General features: G+C 42.5%; 1 protein-coding gene and 1 long non-coding RNA gene across 2 annotated transcripts; both read left to right on the plus strand.

Annotated features, from left to right (window-relative positions):
• Positions 1-1,356: 1,356 nt before the first annotated feature.
• Positions 1,357-2,095, plus strand: LOC149709089 (uncharacterized). The gene is made up of 2 exons (XR_016381292.1): positions 1,357-1,680; positions 1,733-2,095. It is a non-coding gene; the product is annotated as an uncharacterized LOC149709089 (long non-coding RNA).
• An 8,052-nt stretch (positions 2,096-10,147) lies between these two features.
• On the plus strand, positions 10,148-16,496 carry omd (integrator complex subunit 5 omd). Its single transcript, XM_089864532.1, has 6 exons — positions 10,148-10,280; positions 10,347-11,361; positions 12,918-13,117; positions 13,197-13,692; positions 14,691-15,316; positions 15,942-16,496. Exons 2-6 carry the CDS (start codon positions 10,380-10,382, stop codon positions 16,452-16,454), a joined length of 2,817 nt encoding a protein of 938 aa, XP_089720658.1. The 5' UTR covers positions 10,148-10,280; positions 10,347-10,379; the 3' UTR covers positions 16,455-16,496.
• Positions 16,497-16,788: the final 292 nt, after the last annotated feature.

Consider the following 16,788-nt stretch of genomic DNA (forward strand, 5'->3'; position numbering starts at 1 on the left):
GGAACCTCAAATGGCATGACTTACCTCCCAGAATATGATAGTTTCCCAAGTGATAATATAATTGAATTCCGTATTTATGGAAAATATCCAAAAATATTACAAACCGTTAAAAACTCAAAGACAGTGCTAATGCCGATGATATTGCTTTATTGTGCATTGAAAACAAGAGTTAGCTACGAAGGGACTAGCAAATGCTATTTGGTACGTAATCCAATTGGAGATGGAGTAAGTTCGGTGAACTTGGAAAATTATTGTACGTGCAATCCCGCCCTAAGTTGCTATCTCATGAAAGCAGCTGAGATCTTCCGAGATTAAAATCAAGGAAGAAGGATAATACAGAGAAAAATTTCTAACGTCTTTTTATCGATCTTGCATTATACGAATGTGAATCAATATGTCCGAAGAATTTCAAAAATTATCTTTCTTGGAGACACTTCTACCGGAAAAATACATTGACGGTGGTTGCTTCCGTCATGTTCATGATAAGCAAGGTCAATAGGCGGAGCTACGGAGGTTATCGCTTGTCGTCGTCGTCGTCGTCGCATCTCAACCAATGGTTGAGCGGCAAGTAAACAGCATGTCTTTAAGTGGGGGATGACAACAAATAGTATTTAAAGCGATGCAACCCCCGTTTCGGAATCATTTCCTTACTGCCGACGACGACGACAAGTCGCAAGAATAATTCAGGTATGAATAATCCACGTTCTCTTTTTGATATCTGTAAAGATAGCATGCCTTCGATATTTCGCGATTCATTTTTAAACGGAACGGCATCGCGTTATAACTTGCATCATTCACCGATACTGCCGAGGTCAATTGCGACACAATTGGAACCTGAATTAGAAAAGGCTCGATTTGCACCTGGAATACAATCGTATTCCTACCTGTTAGATTGTATTGATAACGATTACGATGCTAGTGTAACAGCTGGATACAAAAAAGATTACCATGAATTTAACTTCATGATGGCGGAAAACCATTACATACCATGTTGGATAGAGGGCACTCATGTCGTCTTCGACTACTATCAATGCGAAAATTTCAGTGAATGTCCCTTTGGAGACGTATTTTGCATTTATTCACATGAACACGAAAAAAAATATATATAAAGTTTGTGACGCCTGTTACTATAATAATCAACACGATTTAACTAATAAAAAATGGGATATAATAACTCGCGTAAAATATCATACAGTTGTTCCAATACATGACATTCATGACGATATAATACGCGATTTATATAACTGGTGTAGTAATTGTTTTATGGCACCATTAATGACAATACAATAATGCCAGAAAGTACATGTCGAAACCTTTATCCTCTTTATCATGGTTGTAAAAGGGAATTCCCTTATGAAAGTAATGTGCATAAAGTTTCTAAAATAGTACGATATGATTATGTAAATAAATATGATCAAGCATTAACTTGTTACCAAAATAATAACCCAACTGATCAATAAAAACTATATTTTTAGAATGGATGAAACTGATGGTTGTCTCCCTATTTCAAATATACAGGGTGTTTCTGAAAAGTCCATCACAAATTAAGGGGCGTGTGGTGTGGTATTGTGGGTGACAATTTAATTGGGCCACATTTCCTAGAGCCCAGGTTAAACGGTGTGGCTTACTTGCAGTTCTTACGGGACGATTTACCGGAACTACTCGAAGACGTACCCTTAGGTTTGGTAAACAGAATGTGGTTCATGCACGATGGTGCACCACCACATTTCAGCATCGCGGTCCGAAATTATCTTAACGCGACCTTCCCTTTGCGGTGGTTAGGTCGAGGTGGACCTGTGGAGTGGCCTGCTCGATCACCCGATCTGAACCCTTGTGATTTCTTTCTTTGGGGCCACCTGAAAGACTTAGTTTATCAGACTGAAGTGCCCGATGTTGAAGAGCTACGTCGACGAATAATTCACGGCTGTCAAACAATTCGCGAAACTCCAGGCATTTTTCAACGTGTAAGGGAATCATTTGTAAGACGTGCTAATGTGTGCCTTAACGCGGGTGGTGAACACTTTGAACAATTTTTGTAACTAGTTGCAATTAAATGTTAAAACTTGTCAATAAATTCATTTTCTTCGTGCATTAATCATGGCGTTTATCTATGACACATGAAACACTTACTGAACGAAACAAATTAAAGTTTGTTCTTGTTTTTGGGACCACCTTTGTGGGCCATTAACGCCGAAACGTGGCTCTGCATTGTAATTGTTCTCTGGGCGAGTTTACTCTGTTGGAAACAAACAACACGCCCCTTAATTGGAGATGGGTTTTTCAAATACATTCGAGATGTCCTTTTAGGTTTTCTCAAGGTCATACCTAACGTACAAGAGTGTTGTCCGTGATGATGAAGATTTGCGTAGCTTTTTACGGTTTGAGATAACAGGAACAAGCCAGGGATCTTCCAACATGTCCAAGTATCATTCGAAAGACTGCCTCGTTTTTGTAATGCCGCCCGTGGACATTTGGACTAATTCCTGAAAATAACGTTGTTTACGCTGTGCTAATAAAAGTCCCTTCAATCAGAACCATTTTACTTGGTGCTGGGAAGATCTTGAAACATCATGTCACTTGGGATTAATTTTACATTACCACCGTAGGCATACTTCTACTCATTTATACGCTTCTGATTAGTAAAGGTAGAAATCAATTGTGCGATTAAAGGCTATTGAAATTGTCTAGTAATTTTAAACAAGCTGGTTAGTCGGTCTTAAGTGTTACTCCTCATTTTTGGATATTTCCTTGTTTTAGGGGCGAATGTTTGGAAGGCCATATCTCCGTAACAAAATGTTGTACACCCCATGTTCTTTGGTACTTTCCGCTCAGTTTGGTCCCATAAACACGCCCCTTAATTTGTGATGGACTTTTCAGAAACACCCTGTATTTTCGTCATTCTATAAGAATCTTCAATCGAAATGGAAATCAATGACATTGAACACGTTTTCCACTCTATTGACGGCGATGACACTGCTAGTGGACGACGGATTTCAAGACCTTCCGGAGGAAATAGCAGTCATTCTTCCGACAGTCATGAACTACTTATCCCGGATAATGAAGATACACGCAACATTGACAGGGTCCAAATACATCCGTGGTCCAGAAGAGCTTTTGAACTTCTGCGAACCCATAATGGCTACTACCTTAGCCAAACGCTTTCCTACTCAGATAATGCCGACGCTATTAGACATCTCCCAGAAGTTTCAAGACACTTTAGACTCGGATATAGAGGACCCTTCTGTCTCATCTCTCTTCACGACAACCACATCCACATCATTCACGTCTGTTCCTTCTCCAACCGATCATGTAGATGCTCCGCCTTCCAAAAATATAAACACGACCTTAAAAAGATCGTTCGCCGAAGCATTCCAATCAATTCCTTCGAACTTGCCGACTGGGAGCACGTCGAATATTATTTCAATGCGAATGGGCGAATCACTAAACTCCTTATCTTGGGTAACTCCTTGGAACACATACAAGGTCAAACTCCAAGTTTGGAAGACGGAGGACCTGAAAAACGTGGATCCGAAAGCTCATTGGAAACATGTTTGCCAGAGTTTGACGTTGAATTACGGGGAGAACAGCACAGCAGACAAATTAGTGGACCAACTACTTCTGGAGGGATCGAAAGCAAAGGAAGAAGCACAACAAAGAGGAGTACCTATAAAAGCAAGTTCGTACTCATAAAAGAATTTCTTTTAACCCATCCATGCGCTTCGGTTTTTGCTCTCGCTGTTCGGTTCGTTGATCGTTCTGCCTCCGGTTTTTTCCACCGAGCGTCTTCTAACGTCCTCCGTTTACGGTAATTTAACTTAATTGTCAGTTATTTTAACTATTTTTCGTGTTATTGCTGTCTTTCATTTTACAATCATGATTTAGTTCCTGGAAATAAGGTACTTGGTGATACACTTATCGACACCTACGATACGATGTCTTCAAGCTGATTTGGACTTGCTATTTCCCTTAGACAATAATTCCCGTTAAAATGTCGGACACTTCAAAATTCGACGGCGAAAATCATTCACTCTATTTATCTACAAAATTCCGACTAAAACGCGGAAAACTTTATTTTATTAACTATTTTGGCTTATCGAGCACTGAATATATCGATATACTATGTTATACAATATATTATACAAAGAATTGGAAGAAATGTTAGTTTTGGTCAAAGTCGCAAAACGTTACCAAATATCTCATTTTGGTCAAAGTCGCAAAACGTTACCAAATATCCCATTTTGGTCAAAGTCGCAAAACGTTACCAAATATCCCATTTTGGTCAAAGTCGCAAAACGTTACCAAATATCCCATTTTGGTCAAAGTCGCAAAACGTTACCAAATATCCCATTTTGGTCAAAGTCGCAAAACGTTACCAAATATCCCATTTTGGTCAAAGTCGCAAAACGTTACTAAATATCCCATTTTGGTCAAAGTCGCAAAACGTTACCAAATATCCCATTTTGGTCAAAGTCGCAAAACGTTACCAAATATCCCATTTTGGTCAAAGTCGCAAAACGTTACCAAATATCCCATTTTGGTCAAAGTCGCAAAACGTTACCAAATATCCCATTTTGGTCAAAGTCGCAAAACGTTACCAAATATCCCATTTTGGTCAAAGTCGCAAAACGTTACCAAATATCCCATTTTGGTCAAAGTCGCAAAACGTTACCAAATATCCCATTTTGGTCAAAGTCGCAAAACGTTACCAAATATCCCATTTTGGTCAAAGTCGCAAAACGTTACCAAATATCCCATTTTGGTCAAAGTCGCAAAACGTTACCAAATATCCCATTTTGGTCAAAGTCGCAAAACGTTACCAAATATCCCATTTTGGTCAAAGTCGCAAAACGTTACCAAATATCCCATTTTGGTCAAAGTCGCAAAACGTTACCAAATATCCCATTTATGTCAAAGTCGCAAAACGTTACCAAATCCCATTTTGGTCAAAGTCGCAAAAAGTTACCAAATATCCCATTTTGGTCAAATTCGCAAAACGTTACCAAATATCCCAATTGTAAAATTTAAGAATTCTGAAAATATTGTCGAAAGCAGCATTTTCAATCTTCCACTATCAAACCGAGATAAATTTCTTGGAAATTCGTAAAAACATGTTCATACAAATTTTGTAAACACGCAAGAGCGTGATGTATTGATGTCCAGCGGAAAGTACGTGTTCTCCGAGCTGATTACAAAGATGGTCGACCAATTAAGATTCCAACTAAAATATCAAGTTTCGAAAATCAAAATGTCACTATGAACAAGATGCTTTTTAAAGTAAAGCGGTCATAATGCTTTATCTTTTTCAACATTAAGTTTCATAAAATTCCTCCTTCATGTACGTTGTCACGTTAATGACGAAAATATGGTTAATAAACGACTGACATTGCTGTCGCTAAAATCTTCATCTTAGAATGAATGAATCAATATTTCCAAATAGTGGAACGACAAGTGATGGAATTAGAATTTAGAGAAAGTTGAAATCACCAGCAGGAAGTCGGCTTAGTAACGATATCTATAGCGTAGCTGTGTCGCCATTTTACATAGCATAGTCGAACACTTGTCTGACAGAGCTACAATGCCTAAAACATCAGATATATATGCGATGATATGGTTTAATTACTCATATTAATATTAAATGCAAGTTTAACATTTGTACATTACTCCGTGCCTACTTCTCCCTGAAACTGTCACGGATTTTAAACTCATCACCATACAGCAAAAACTAATTACCAACAATATCGTAACCCGCTCGTTCTAATGTAGAAAGTTACGTAAGACTCCTCAGTTGTGATTTGGTTAAAACATTTGATACTCAAATAAAGAGGAATCAAAAATATAGTGGTTAATATACGAAACATGATCGTTCTCTAAATACCAGTAACGTCTAAACGAGGACATGCGTAACATTATTTCTTCAGAAATACAAGATTCCAGTGATGTTAATACATTTTGTGTGTTGGTACAAATAAAGATACCCTTTCTTAGTATAGTTAAAAGAGTTATTAATTTGTGAAGTAAAGCTGGGGTACAAAGCTCGTAAAAGCTTACGACGTTTTCCGTTTCTTTGGTTTTATTATGAATTGAGGTAAATTCAAAAGCAGAAAATTCTTATGGTGAGAGAAGTGAGCTATACCAACCGGCCGGTCTCGGCAGAGCCTTCATAACCCGGCCGGTCTCGGCAGAGCCTTCATAACCCCGCCGGTCTCGGCAGAGCCTTCATAACCCCGCCGGTCTCGGCAGAGCCTTCATAACCCGGCCGGTCTCGGCAGAGCCTTCATAACCCCGCCGGTCTCGGCAGAGCCTTCATAACCCCGCCGGTCTCGGCAGAGCCTTCATAACCCCGCCGGTCTCGGCAGAGCCTTCATAACCCCGCCGGTCTCGGCAGAGCCTTCATAACCCCGCCGGTCTCGGCAGAGCCTTCATAACCCGGCCGGTCTCGGCAGAGCCTTCATAACCCGGCCGGTCTCGGCAGAGCCTTCATAACCCGGCCGGTCTCGGCAGAGCCTTCATAACCCGGCCGGTCTCGGCAGAGCCTTCATAACCCCGCCGGTCTCGGCAGAGCCTTCATAACCCCGCCGGTCTCGGCAGAGCCTTCATAACCCGGCCGGTCTCGGCAGAGCCTTCATAACCCGGCCGGTCTCGGCAGAGCCTTCATAACCCGGCCGGTCTCGGCAGAGCCTTCATAACCCCGCCGGTCTCGGCAGAGCCTTCATAACCCGGCCGGTCTCGGCAGAGCCTTCATAACCCGGCCGGTCTCGGCAGAGCCTTCATAACCTGGCCGGTCTCGGCAGAGCCTTCATAACCCGGCCGGTCTCGGCAGAGCCTTCATAACCCCGCCGGTCTCGGCAGAGCCTTCATAACCCGGCCGGTCTCGGCAGAGCCTTCATAACCCGGCCGGTCCCGGCAGAGCCTTCATAACCCGGCCGGTCTCGGCAGAGCCTTCATAACCCGGCCGGTCTCGGCAGAGCCTTCATAACCCGGCCGGTCTCGGCAGAGCCTTCATAACCCGGCCGGTCTCGGCAGAGCCTTCATAACCCGGCCGGTCTCGGCAGAGCCTTCATAACCCGGCCGGTCTCGGCAGAGCCTTCATAACCCGGCCGGTCTCGGCAGAGCCTTCATAACCCGGCCGGTCTCGGCAGAGCCTTCATACCCAGGCCGGTCTCGGCAGAGCCTTCATACACAGGCCGGTCTCGGCAGAGCCTTCATACACAGGCCGGTCTCAGGCCCGTGCCTCGGCCAGGACGCCGTCTCTCCAAAAATGTTTCCCCGTGCCTCGGCCAGGACGCCGTCTCTCCAAAAATGTTTCCCCGTGCCTCGGCAAGGACGCCGTCTCTCCAAAAATGTTTCCCCGTGCCTCGGTCAAGACGCCGTCTCTCCAAAAATGTTTCCCCGTGCATCGGTCAAGACGCCGTCTCTCCAAAAATGTTTCGCCGTGCCTCGGCCAAGACGCCGTCTCTCCAAAAATGTTTCCCCGTGCCTCGGCCAAGACGCTGTCTCTCCAAAAATGTTTCCCCGTGCATCGGTCAAGACGCCGTCTCTCCAAAAATGTTTCGCCGTGCCTCGGCCAAGACGCCGTCTCTCCAAAAATGTTTCCCCGTGCCTCGGCCAAGACGCTCTCTCTCCAAAAATGTTTCCCCGTGCCTCGGCCAAGACGCTCTTTCTCCAAAAATGTTTCCCCGTGCCTGGGCCAAGACGCTCTCTCCAAAAATGTTTCCCCGTGCCTCGGCCAAGACGCTCTCTCCAAAAATGTTTCCCCGTGCCTCGGCCAAGACGCTGTCTCTCCAAAAATGTTTCCCCGTGCCTCGGCCAAGACGCTGTCTCTCCAAAAATGTTTCCCCGTGCCTCGGCCAAGACGCTGTCTCTCCAAAAATGTTTCCCCGTGCCTCGGCCAAGACGCTGTCTCTCCAAAAATGTTTCCCCGTGCCTCGGCCAAGACGCTGTCTCTCCAAAAATGTTTCCCCGTGCCTCGGCCAAGACGCTGTCTCTCCAAAAATATTTCCCCGTGCCTCGGCCAAGACGCTGTCTCTCCAAAAATATTTCCCCGTGCCTCGGCCAAGACGCTGTCTCTCCAAAAATGTTTCCCCGTGCCTCGGCCAAGACGCTGTCTCTCCAAAAATGTTTCCCCGTGCCTCGGCCAAGACGCTGTCTCTCCAAAAATGTTTCCCCGTGCCTCGGCCACGACGCTGTCTCTCCAAAAATGTTTCCCCGTGCCTCGGCCAAGACGCTGTCTCTCCAAAAATGTTTCCCCGTGCCTCGGCCAAGACGCTGTCTCTCCAAAAATGTTTCCCCGTGCCTCGGCCAAGACGCTGTCTCTCCAAAAATGTTTCCCCGTGCCTCGGCCAAGACGCTGTCTCTACAAAAATGTTTCCCCATGCCTCGGCCAAGACGCTGTCTCTACAAAAATGTTTCCCCGTGCCTCGGCCAAGACGCTGTCTCTACAAAAATGTTTCCTCGTGCCTCGGCCAAGACGCGGTCTCTCCAAAAATGTTTCCCCGTGCCTCGGCCAAGACGCTGTCTCTCCAAAAATGTTTCCCCGTGCCTCGGCCAAGACGCTGTCTCTACAAAAATGTTTCCTCGTGCCTCGGCCAAGACGCGGTCTCTCCAAAAATGTTTCCCCGTGCCTCGGCCAAGACGCTCTCTCTCCAAAAATGTTTCCCCGTGCCTCGGCCAAGACGCTCTCTCTCCAAAAATGTTTCCCCGTGCCTCGGCCAAGACGCTCTCTCTCCAAAAATGTTTCCCCGTGCCTCGGCCAAGACGCTGTCTCTCCAAAAATGTTTCCCCGTGCCTCGGCCAAGACGCTGTCTCTCCAAAAATATTTCCCCGTGCCTCGGCCAAGACGCTGTCTCTCCAAAAATATCCCCCATTTCTCGGTCTTCATATTTCCTCCAAATATCCCCCATTAAGAAGTCTCTCATCAGTCTCCATATTTCCTCCAAATATCCCGAATTTCTCAGTCTTTATATTTCCTCCAAATATCCCGAATTTCTCAGTCTCCATATTTCCTCCAAATATCCCCAATTTCTAAGTCTCCATATTTCCTCCACATATTATAACACAAAATAAAGCCCTTCCATACATTTTATGGAAATATTTCCTAAGCCCCATACATATTTCGGCAAGTCCCTAACCACTCTTCTTAAGATGTACATCATGCGCATTAACTGAACACTAACCATATAGAATGATAATATATGGCAAACAGTGCCGTTTAAATCAATTCCCAATATTAATTTAATAATATTTCGCAATATTAACATTTGCCAAGCATCGAAATACATTTAAAGTTCCTAACCACTCATGTTAAAAAGTACATCATCCTATTTAAACGGGTACGAACCAAATCGTATAATGCATGGCCAATTTAGCTTGCCGTCATTAAATCAATTCCAGAAACCAAACGATCTTTAGCTTAAAATGGCGGAGCTTAACTCTAGAAGGTTTTGTAAAGGCGAGGTTGGAGACTGGGGCTTTGGAAAACGCCCTAACAGAAAATTAGGTATATTTTTACTTAATAATCTTTGTTAACTCGGAATTTCCCTCGGAGAGCGCATTAAGGCTTCTCAGAGAAGTCCGCACTTCTCTCCGAGTTCCATTTCGTTAATTATAATATAATACTAAAGCAAAATTAACTAAAATTGAAGATGAATTCAACGACACGTCTACCCTACTACACCCTTTTCTAAAAATGACAAAATGGCGACGGCGTCGCGTCGCATGGTCGCATCGTGAAGTTTGAGACTGAAAGACGCCGAGTACAGGGCTGTACATAAACTATTTTGAGAAACAACGGAAACAAGCAACATATTTATAGTCTGTATCAAATTCTTTTAATTTTAGTATGATATGGATAACTTTTAATATAAAATATAAAGTATACTCGTTTATTTTTCGGATATAAGTCTTGTTGTAGGATTAGTGCCAATAATTTAATTCCAAAAAATATTTTAAGGTGCTTATTTCTAAGATTGAGCTATTCCTGTTCAGTGCTGAACATATTCATTCACTTGGTGCTGAGGCCAAGGTAGTGAGCAAGAGAGTGAGTTACCATAATCGCTAAGAGAAAGTTCGAAAATATAAAACTATATTCAACTAGACTAGTTTAATCTGTCTGAGCAGTAAATATATCTATAAACCACTAAAATTTACCTCATAAAAAGTGATTGTTGATTCCGTGGAGGCTTGAAGAGTAGACGCTCCTCTTGGCTACAAAGTACAAAAATACCAGTCCCGGACTCCCAGTGGCCCGGGGGTGGGAGGAGGACGGTAACACATTTATGGCGGTATGTTTACATTCTTTTAACTACTAAAAAAACCGCATATCTATTAATACGGACATATCTTTCCAGGTTGTTTATATCAATCTCAGTAAATAATTTGTCATGGCATCGTCAAAGCTAGCAATGTCACAAACTAGCGCGTTCGGAGATACGGAGCAATCAAATGAAAATTCTCAACCATCCAGAGTACTTCGAGAACTGCGAATGTTCCTTAGCGTAGCCACAAATTCCAATAAAGTCCGTAGCTCTGAAATCACAAAGTCGGCGATATACCTCTTACAAACGTTACCCGCAGCCAGGGATGGTGTTTTAGAATATTTATATAACTTATTTGACGAAGCGGTTAATAATTACGTCCTTAAGTTAGAACTGGAAGATAACGCTAACGTAGCGGGTAATGTCATGGCTGACGAAATAACTATAGAAGAACTAAGAACAATTTTAATTGATTTCGTTAAGAATAACCCTGATTCATGGGCTCCAATTATTTTTAAATGGTCACTGGATCTTCTTGGTTATTTAAGTCGCAAATATTCTGACAGAAGAATCGTTCCGCATTCGTCGAGCTTACCCGAAATCTTACAGTTATGGATGGCTTGTTGCCCAACCAGAACTTTGATGGATTTAACCACCCATTGCATCCTATTTCTAATAAATACTAACCCTGATATGTGCATTACGGTTTTATTAGAAATATCAGCGCAATATTCCCCTCATTTTGATTGGGCCGTTGCGCACATCGGTTCTTGTTTCCCGACAACTATCGTTACTAAAGTTTTATTTTGTGGGCTGAGGGATTTTTGTAATCAGGAACAAGCGACAAATACAAATTTCGCATCTACTTCTACTAGATCTGATTCTAGTAGTTCAAACGTGCCAAAAATGGCCTCTGTCGTTGGTATACTAGGTCATTTAGCGGCCCAACATAGTGAAGAAATCCGAAAAGCTTTAGTTAATTTGTTTTTAAATTCTTTGAATGAAAATCCAACCAAGGAACAGTACGCAACGGTGCCTTTTCTATTACATCTGGCGTCAATGTCTGATATGTTGCTACAAGTTATCACCTCTGAAATCTCGCATTTGTGTTAGTTATTGCGTAACTTCAGTCAAAACTTTTCTAGACTTTAAAATATTAGTATCAGGAATATACGCAGCCATAAGTTTATAAGATATGTTCCATAAGTATGACACTTCCTATAGAGCTATCTCAGAAGCTTTTGTGTGACGTCACCCATGCTATTTGCCCATAGAACCAAAGTGGTACCAAACATGGCCTCCCACTGCCAAAGCGAAGCCCGTGACGTTTTACCTAGGCACTGACGTCACAACTGAGATAGCTCTATAGAGTGCTGTCAGAAGCGCCGGTGTGATGTCACCCATGCTATTTTCCCATAAAGAAAAACGGTAACTGTCATGGCCGCCCATTGCTAAAGGCAGACTCGTGACGTTTAACCTTGGATCTGACGTCACAACTGACAGCACTCTATAGGGAGCTAACAACTGGCTAGGGGGAAGAGATAGTCTGACGTCATGCAGCCTCTCTGGTTGGCATTTTTGCGCGTAGAATACTGTTTCCAACCATTAGGGGGGATGAAACTCCAGTAAGAGATAGAAGGGTGTGACGTTTCAGGGTCAGAACTTTTAACTCTAGCTCCTCAGAAATGCTAGAGACATACTGAGAGCTTCTTCGAGCTACATTCGGTTTTGTAGTCCATCTTCATATTTAGTCTGTACTACGCCTTTGACAGCGATTCACCAAGCCAGGGTTCATACAAACATGGAAAAATCAGGGATATTAATAGTTGACAAAAACCTCAGGGAAATTTCGAATTTTGAGTAAAATTCAGGGAAATTTGCGTCAAACAGGGGCCGAGTAATTAAGCAAAATGTTCATAAACGTTCCCTCCATAGGATTAACATTACACTATACTTTGGGTGCTCGTAACTCTGGTTATATTAGAGATACGGGGATGTCCTTTGATTAAGTAATAGTCATAATTGACCCCCCCTCCTTCGTTAACATTAGTTCCGTAGGATACTCCATATACGGGAAAAACCTGGAAAATTCAGGGAAGTATATGGGGAAAAGCCTGGAAATCTCAGGGAAATTTGGTCAAACAGGGGCCGAGTAATTAAGCAAAATGTCATAAACATTCCCTCCATAGGATTAACATTACACTATTCTTTGGAGGCTCGTAACTCTGTTTCTACTAGAGATACGGGGATGTCCTTTGATTACGTAATAGTCATATTTGCCCGCCCCCCCCTCCTTTGTTAACATTTGTTCCATATGATACTCCATATACGGGAAAAACCTGGAAAATTCAGGGAAGTATATGGGATGAAACCTAGCTGGAAATCTCGGGGAAATTTGTTTTCCAAAAGTTGTATGAACCCTGCAAGCATTACGAGAATCTATGACGTTTCACTGGGCTCTCAGTAATCCGTCGTATTTAATCCAAAAGGGACTGCAAAACCAAGTGCAATCAATTCTCGTATCATTCTGGAATTAGCTCAGTAATTCTCTAGAATTACGAGGTATAGGTAGTGTCATACTTATGGAACATATCTTATAAGCTTATGACTGTTTGTATTCCGGTTCATATTAATATGAGCTTTATAAACTGTTTATAATTATAGTGACAGCGCCCGTCTTAAATCAGCTTTGTGACCAAGTCTCTAGATGGAAGGCCAATCAAATCCCCGGAACTGAGGGATTGGTGAAATTGGCCGTTCATCTCTTGCTAAGAAGTGAAAAATGGGGCATCAGTGTCTTGCAACAATTGCTCGATACTGCTATGGCTTGCGAGGTAGATGGAGATGTACGCTTGAAACCAGAGGTAACACTGCCAAGGCTCTAATTAACATTAAAATCTTCTACTAGTTGATGAATTAAGTTTTGTTTATTCAAATTTGAAGGTTTCCGAAGCTGCTGGTCTAGTTTTGGACCATCTGCTTCTCGAAATTCAACACCAAGTTCATAGTGGCAAACTTGAGATACCTCTTCTTCAGTGTTTGAAAGAACACGTGTTACGTCTTTGCAATTACATTAAGAAGGACACAAAGGACGCTAGTTTTGTCTTAAACCTTCTGAAGTTCATTTGTTTGCAAGGTGGAGAGAATGTCAGCGTGACAGTTTTGGGTCAACTTCTGTGCATAGTTGAAGGAAATCAGGAATTTTCAGATTTTTTGCACCTCTTGCATTATGTTCAACTATCTCAACCAACGATACTACTACAAACAGTCTCCAGAAAGATAGCGGAAATGAAACTGGGCCGGATTGCCGAACCTGTCTGTCTGGTTGATAATCTAGCATTTTTAGTTCAACTCGAAAGTCACCAGTGCTTGGAGATTTTTCTTCCCAATTTGGATGCTCTAGCTGTGCAGGTTGCTCAACCTGATATTAATTTTGCTGGTACGTTTATCAACCTAACAAATAAGCGACAGTTCTACTACTCAGTCTTAAAATGAGAAAAATAAGTTTAAAGCAATTAAAGGGCAGGTCCAGTTTATCCCCTATAAGGTGACTTTCCTTGCGAACTCCAGTTTTGGTTTGGCGAAGGCAGAAGGTACTTGTGGGCGGGTTTTATACGTGCGCTTATAATTCCCGCCCACTAGCCTTCGTCAAGCTAAACCTGGTGTTTAGGAGGAAAGTCACCTTATAGGGGATCCACTGGACCCACGCTTTGTTTTTACTGTCTTCCATCAACCATAATCATTTTTTTAAGTCATACTGTAGCGCCATCTTTTATTCAAATATTTTAGAAACAAACCCTATACCAAAATAAACAGTCGCCATTATAGTTTGCTACTACGAACTTTCTCGTGACGTCACACCCTCCTATCATTTACTTCGGTTTTGGCTACCATATTGGAAGTCGTCAGCAGCTCGGGCCATACAATTTAGACTACCAATATTGACGTCACGTCCACGTAGCTCCTCCCCGCTCAGTACCACTCTATAGTTACCCAAGACGCGAGGAATAGCATGAGAAGCTTAAGCTTTAGCTTCTGTTAAAAATCAAATGGCTGCCGCGGCGAATATTGTGAATTTTTGTTGTAGAGATGGCGCCCAAACCATGGCAAAAATACGTCGCCATAATGTGACTTATTAGTAATTCAAAACCTAAGCTCTTGACAGCACTCTATAGTGGCTACTTTAGTAAGTTAGCGACAGTTGGCCCATGGTGACCTCAATAAAGATAAGATACAAGCTCCTCCCATATCTCTCTACAAATATGATTCCCCGTCAACTCTTAAAAGTAATTAAGTTTCGGCTGTGGTTTAGTTACGCGTTCTTAATGAGTTGTAATTACTTCAAACATGTGATATGATTTAATCTAGTGTATTATTAGCCTGGTAATGTTTAAATATAATTTTTCAACTTTGATATCTTCGGATTTTTTTAAATAGGAGCCGTAGTGCAGCTACTAGCAAACTGCGTCTGTCCAGAGGCAATGTCAGTGTCTTCCCTACTAAGCATCAGTTCGGCCGTAGTTGCTTTCATCTTCCGATTCATTTGCACACGCCCTGACGACGATTCCATGAGCGCTTTGAAAACATGCAGGGATCTCCTATCCTCTCTATGTCGCCATAGCGCCACACAAAACGCTTTATTACGCATGCTCCTGGAAGGAGTCTTACATCCTGATCATGTTATACACTTTGGAAGTATCGTTCAGCTTCAGAAGCTAACGGCTAGCGCTAAAAAGCCCGGCGCCTCTTTACTCTTGGAAAATCGGAAACACTCGACATCGGTGACGGTACCCCAAAGTCATTCTTCAGTTTTTCACGCTGGCGTTATCGGAGATGGACTCCGAGCGCAATGGAAGGGTACCCTAGTCAGCAAAGAAAAAGCCGCAGTCAATAGACAAGCGTTTATTGAAATGCTAATAGCTTGCTGCAATCCTGTTTCGGGAACGAATGAAATTGCTTCGCCCGTTGAAGGAACCAAATCGTTGGCGTTGTTAATGGTCGAATTGATATCTCCAGATGTGATGTTCAATGGTTTACCTTGGCCAGATGAAGAATATATGAAAGTAAGTTAAAACGCTAACGGAATTGGCCATCTGTTGCTTTAAACAACAAGTTATACCAGAAGTCAGTTAGGGAAATTATCTATATCTATATAAATTGAAGTCCTGACTGACTGACAGACTGAGTGACTGATAATCAACGCCCAGCCCAAACCGCTTGCCCTAGAAGGCTGAAAATTTGCAGGAACGTTACTCATAAGTAGTAGGCGCGTACTAAGAAAGATTTTTCCAATCCGCCGCCATCTTAAAAAATGGCGCCCATAAATGTAAAAAATCTTCTCTATGCAACAAAGTCCGCACGTTTCAAACGATTTCGCAAATATTTAGTACACTGGTTTCCTTTGACCTATAGGCGGGTTAAATGGTCTTTCGGGTTCGATTTGTTGCCATCTTTTAAATGGCGGCCAAAAACTTAAAACCCTTCTTTATAGAATAATGTCCGCGTGAAAAATAATAAAAAAATGTCCCGACGGGCTGACGGGCAACGCCGAGTGCCCTCGCTCCTAGGGTGCTACAAAAATATCAGTCATCAGTAAAATCTGCCCATTCTTTATATCATTTTGATGGAAGTTCTTATTACACGCGAGCGACGCCGCGGGTAACAGCTAGTATTCTGTATTTTTCATAGGTGACCATTGAGAGGGACTTGGCCATCAAAAAGCTGTTTGACGAGAACGTAATTTTATGGGATGTCCTTTACCTAATTGCCACAATTCATCCTTCACTTTGCTACTGCAGCGTTTTACTACGCGCTATAGCCGCAGTCTGTATAAGTTACTGGAGCAGTTGTCAAGATAAAGTTACCTCTCACTCTCCCAAACAACTGGACACTACTCAGAAAGTGTTAGACTTAATGGCCTTAGGACAGTTATTACCACCTTCGTTGGGTGCCATTTCGGAAATAGCTCCGTTATTAACACCATTCGAGATGTTTTGCCTGTTTTCCGATGTATGGCAGTATATGAGGGATCATGTTCCGAGTCCCGCTTTGTTCACAACTGAAGATGGAGAAAAACGATTCTGGCGCGAATTTGATTTGCTTCCCGCAAAGTATACGGATAGGCTGAGATTTATTCTACAATCAAATATTCAGAAATTGGGAGATTTTTACGGGAGATATTTCTCGGAAAAAGTTGAATAATGTAATTTTGTAGAAGAAAGTAAAATATTTTTTATGAAGGTTTCCAGTGTCATTTTTATTGAAAATGAGTAGAAAATAGTTGACTGACGCCAGTTTTGGTTTGGCGAAGGCTAGTGGACGAGCTTTCAGTTGGAGGAGCTGAGTCTCGTGACATAATTTACGCTGCCATATTGGTGGGTTTAAGCACTAATGAAGCTGAGACCACCCAATATGGCTACCAGAACAGCGGTAAGACTTGGGAGAGTGTGACGTACTACTATCCATCTGAAAGCTCTCTATAAGAACACTTTAAGTCCCGCAAACAAATGCCTTCGCCAACCCAAAACGAGTTCGT

This window comes from Phalangium opilio, unplaced genomic scaffold (genome assembly GCF_054372755.1).
Source record: "Phalangium opilio isolate 3A_F unplaced genomic scaffold, DU_Popi_V2 ptg000013l_1, whole genome shotgun sequence".
Taxonomy (NCBI): domain Eukaryota; kingdom Metazoa; phylum Arthropoda; class Arachnida; order Opiliones; family Phalangiidae; genus Phalangium; species Phalangium opilio.

What these genes read in the sequence shown, in the direction of transcription:
- omd (XM_089864532.1), top strand. Translation starts at nt 10,380, where the DNA reads ATGGCATCGTCAAAGCTAGCAATGTCACAAACTAGCGCGTTCGGAGAT. An exon ending in CTCTGAAATCTCGCATTTGT is followed by an intron (nt 11,362 to 12,917) that starts GTTAGTTATTGC and finishes TTATAATTATAG; the next exon opens with TGACAGCGCCCGTCTTAAAT. An exon ending in ATGTACGCTTGAAACCAGAG is followed by an intron (nt 13,118 to 13,196) that starts GTAACACTGCCA and finishes TCAAATTTGAAG; the next exon opens with GTTTCCGAAGCTGCTGGTCT.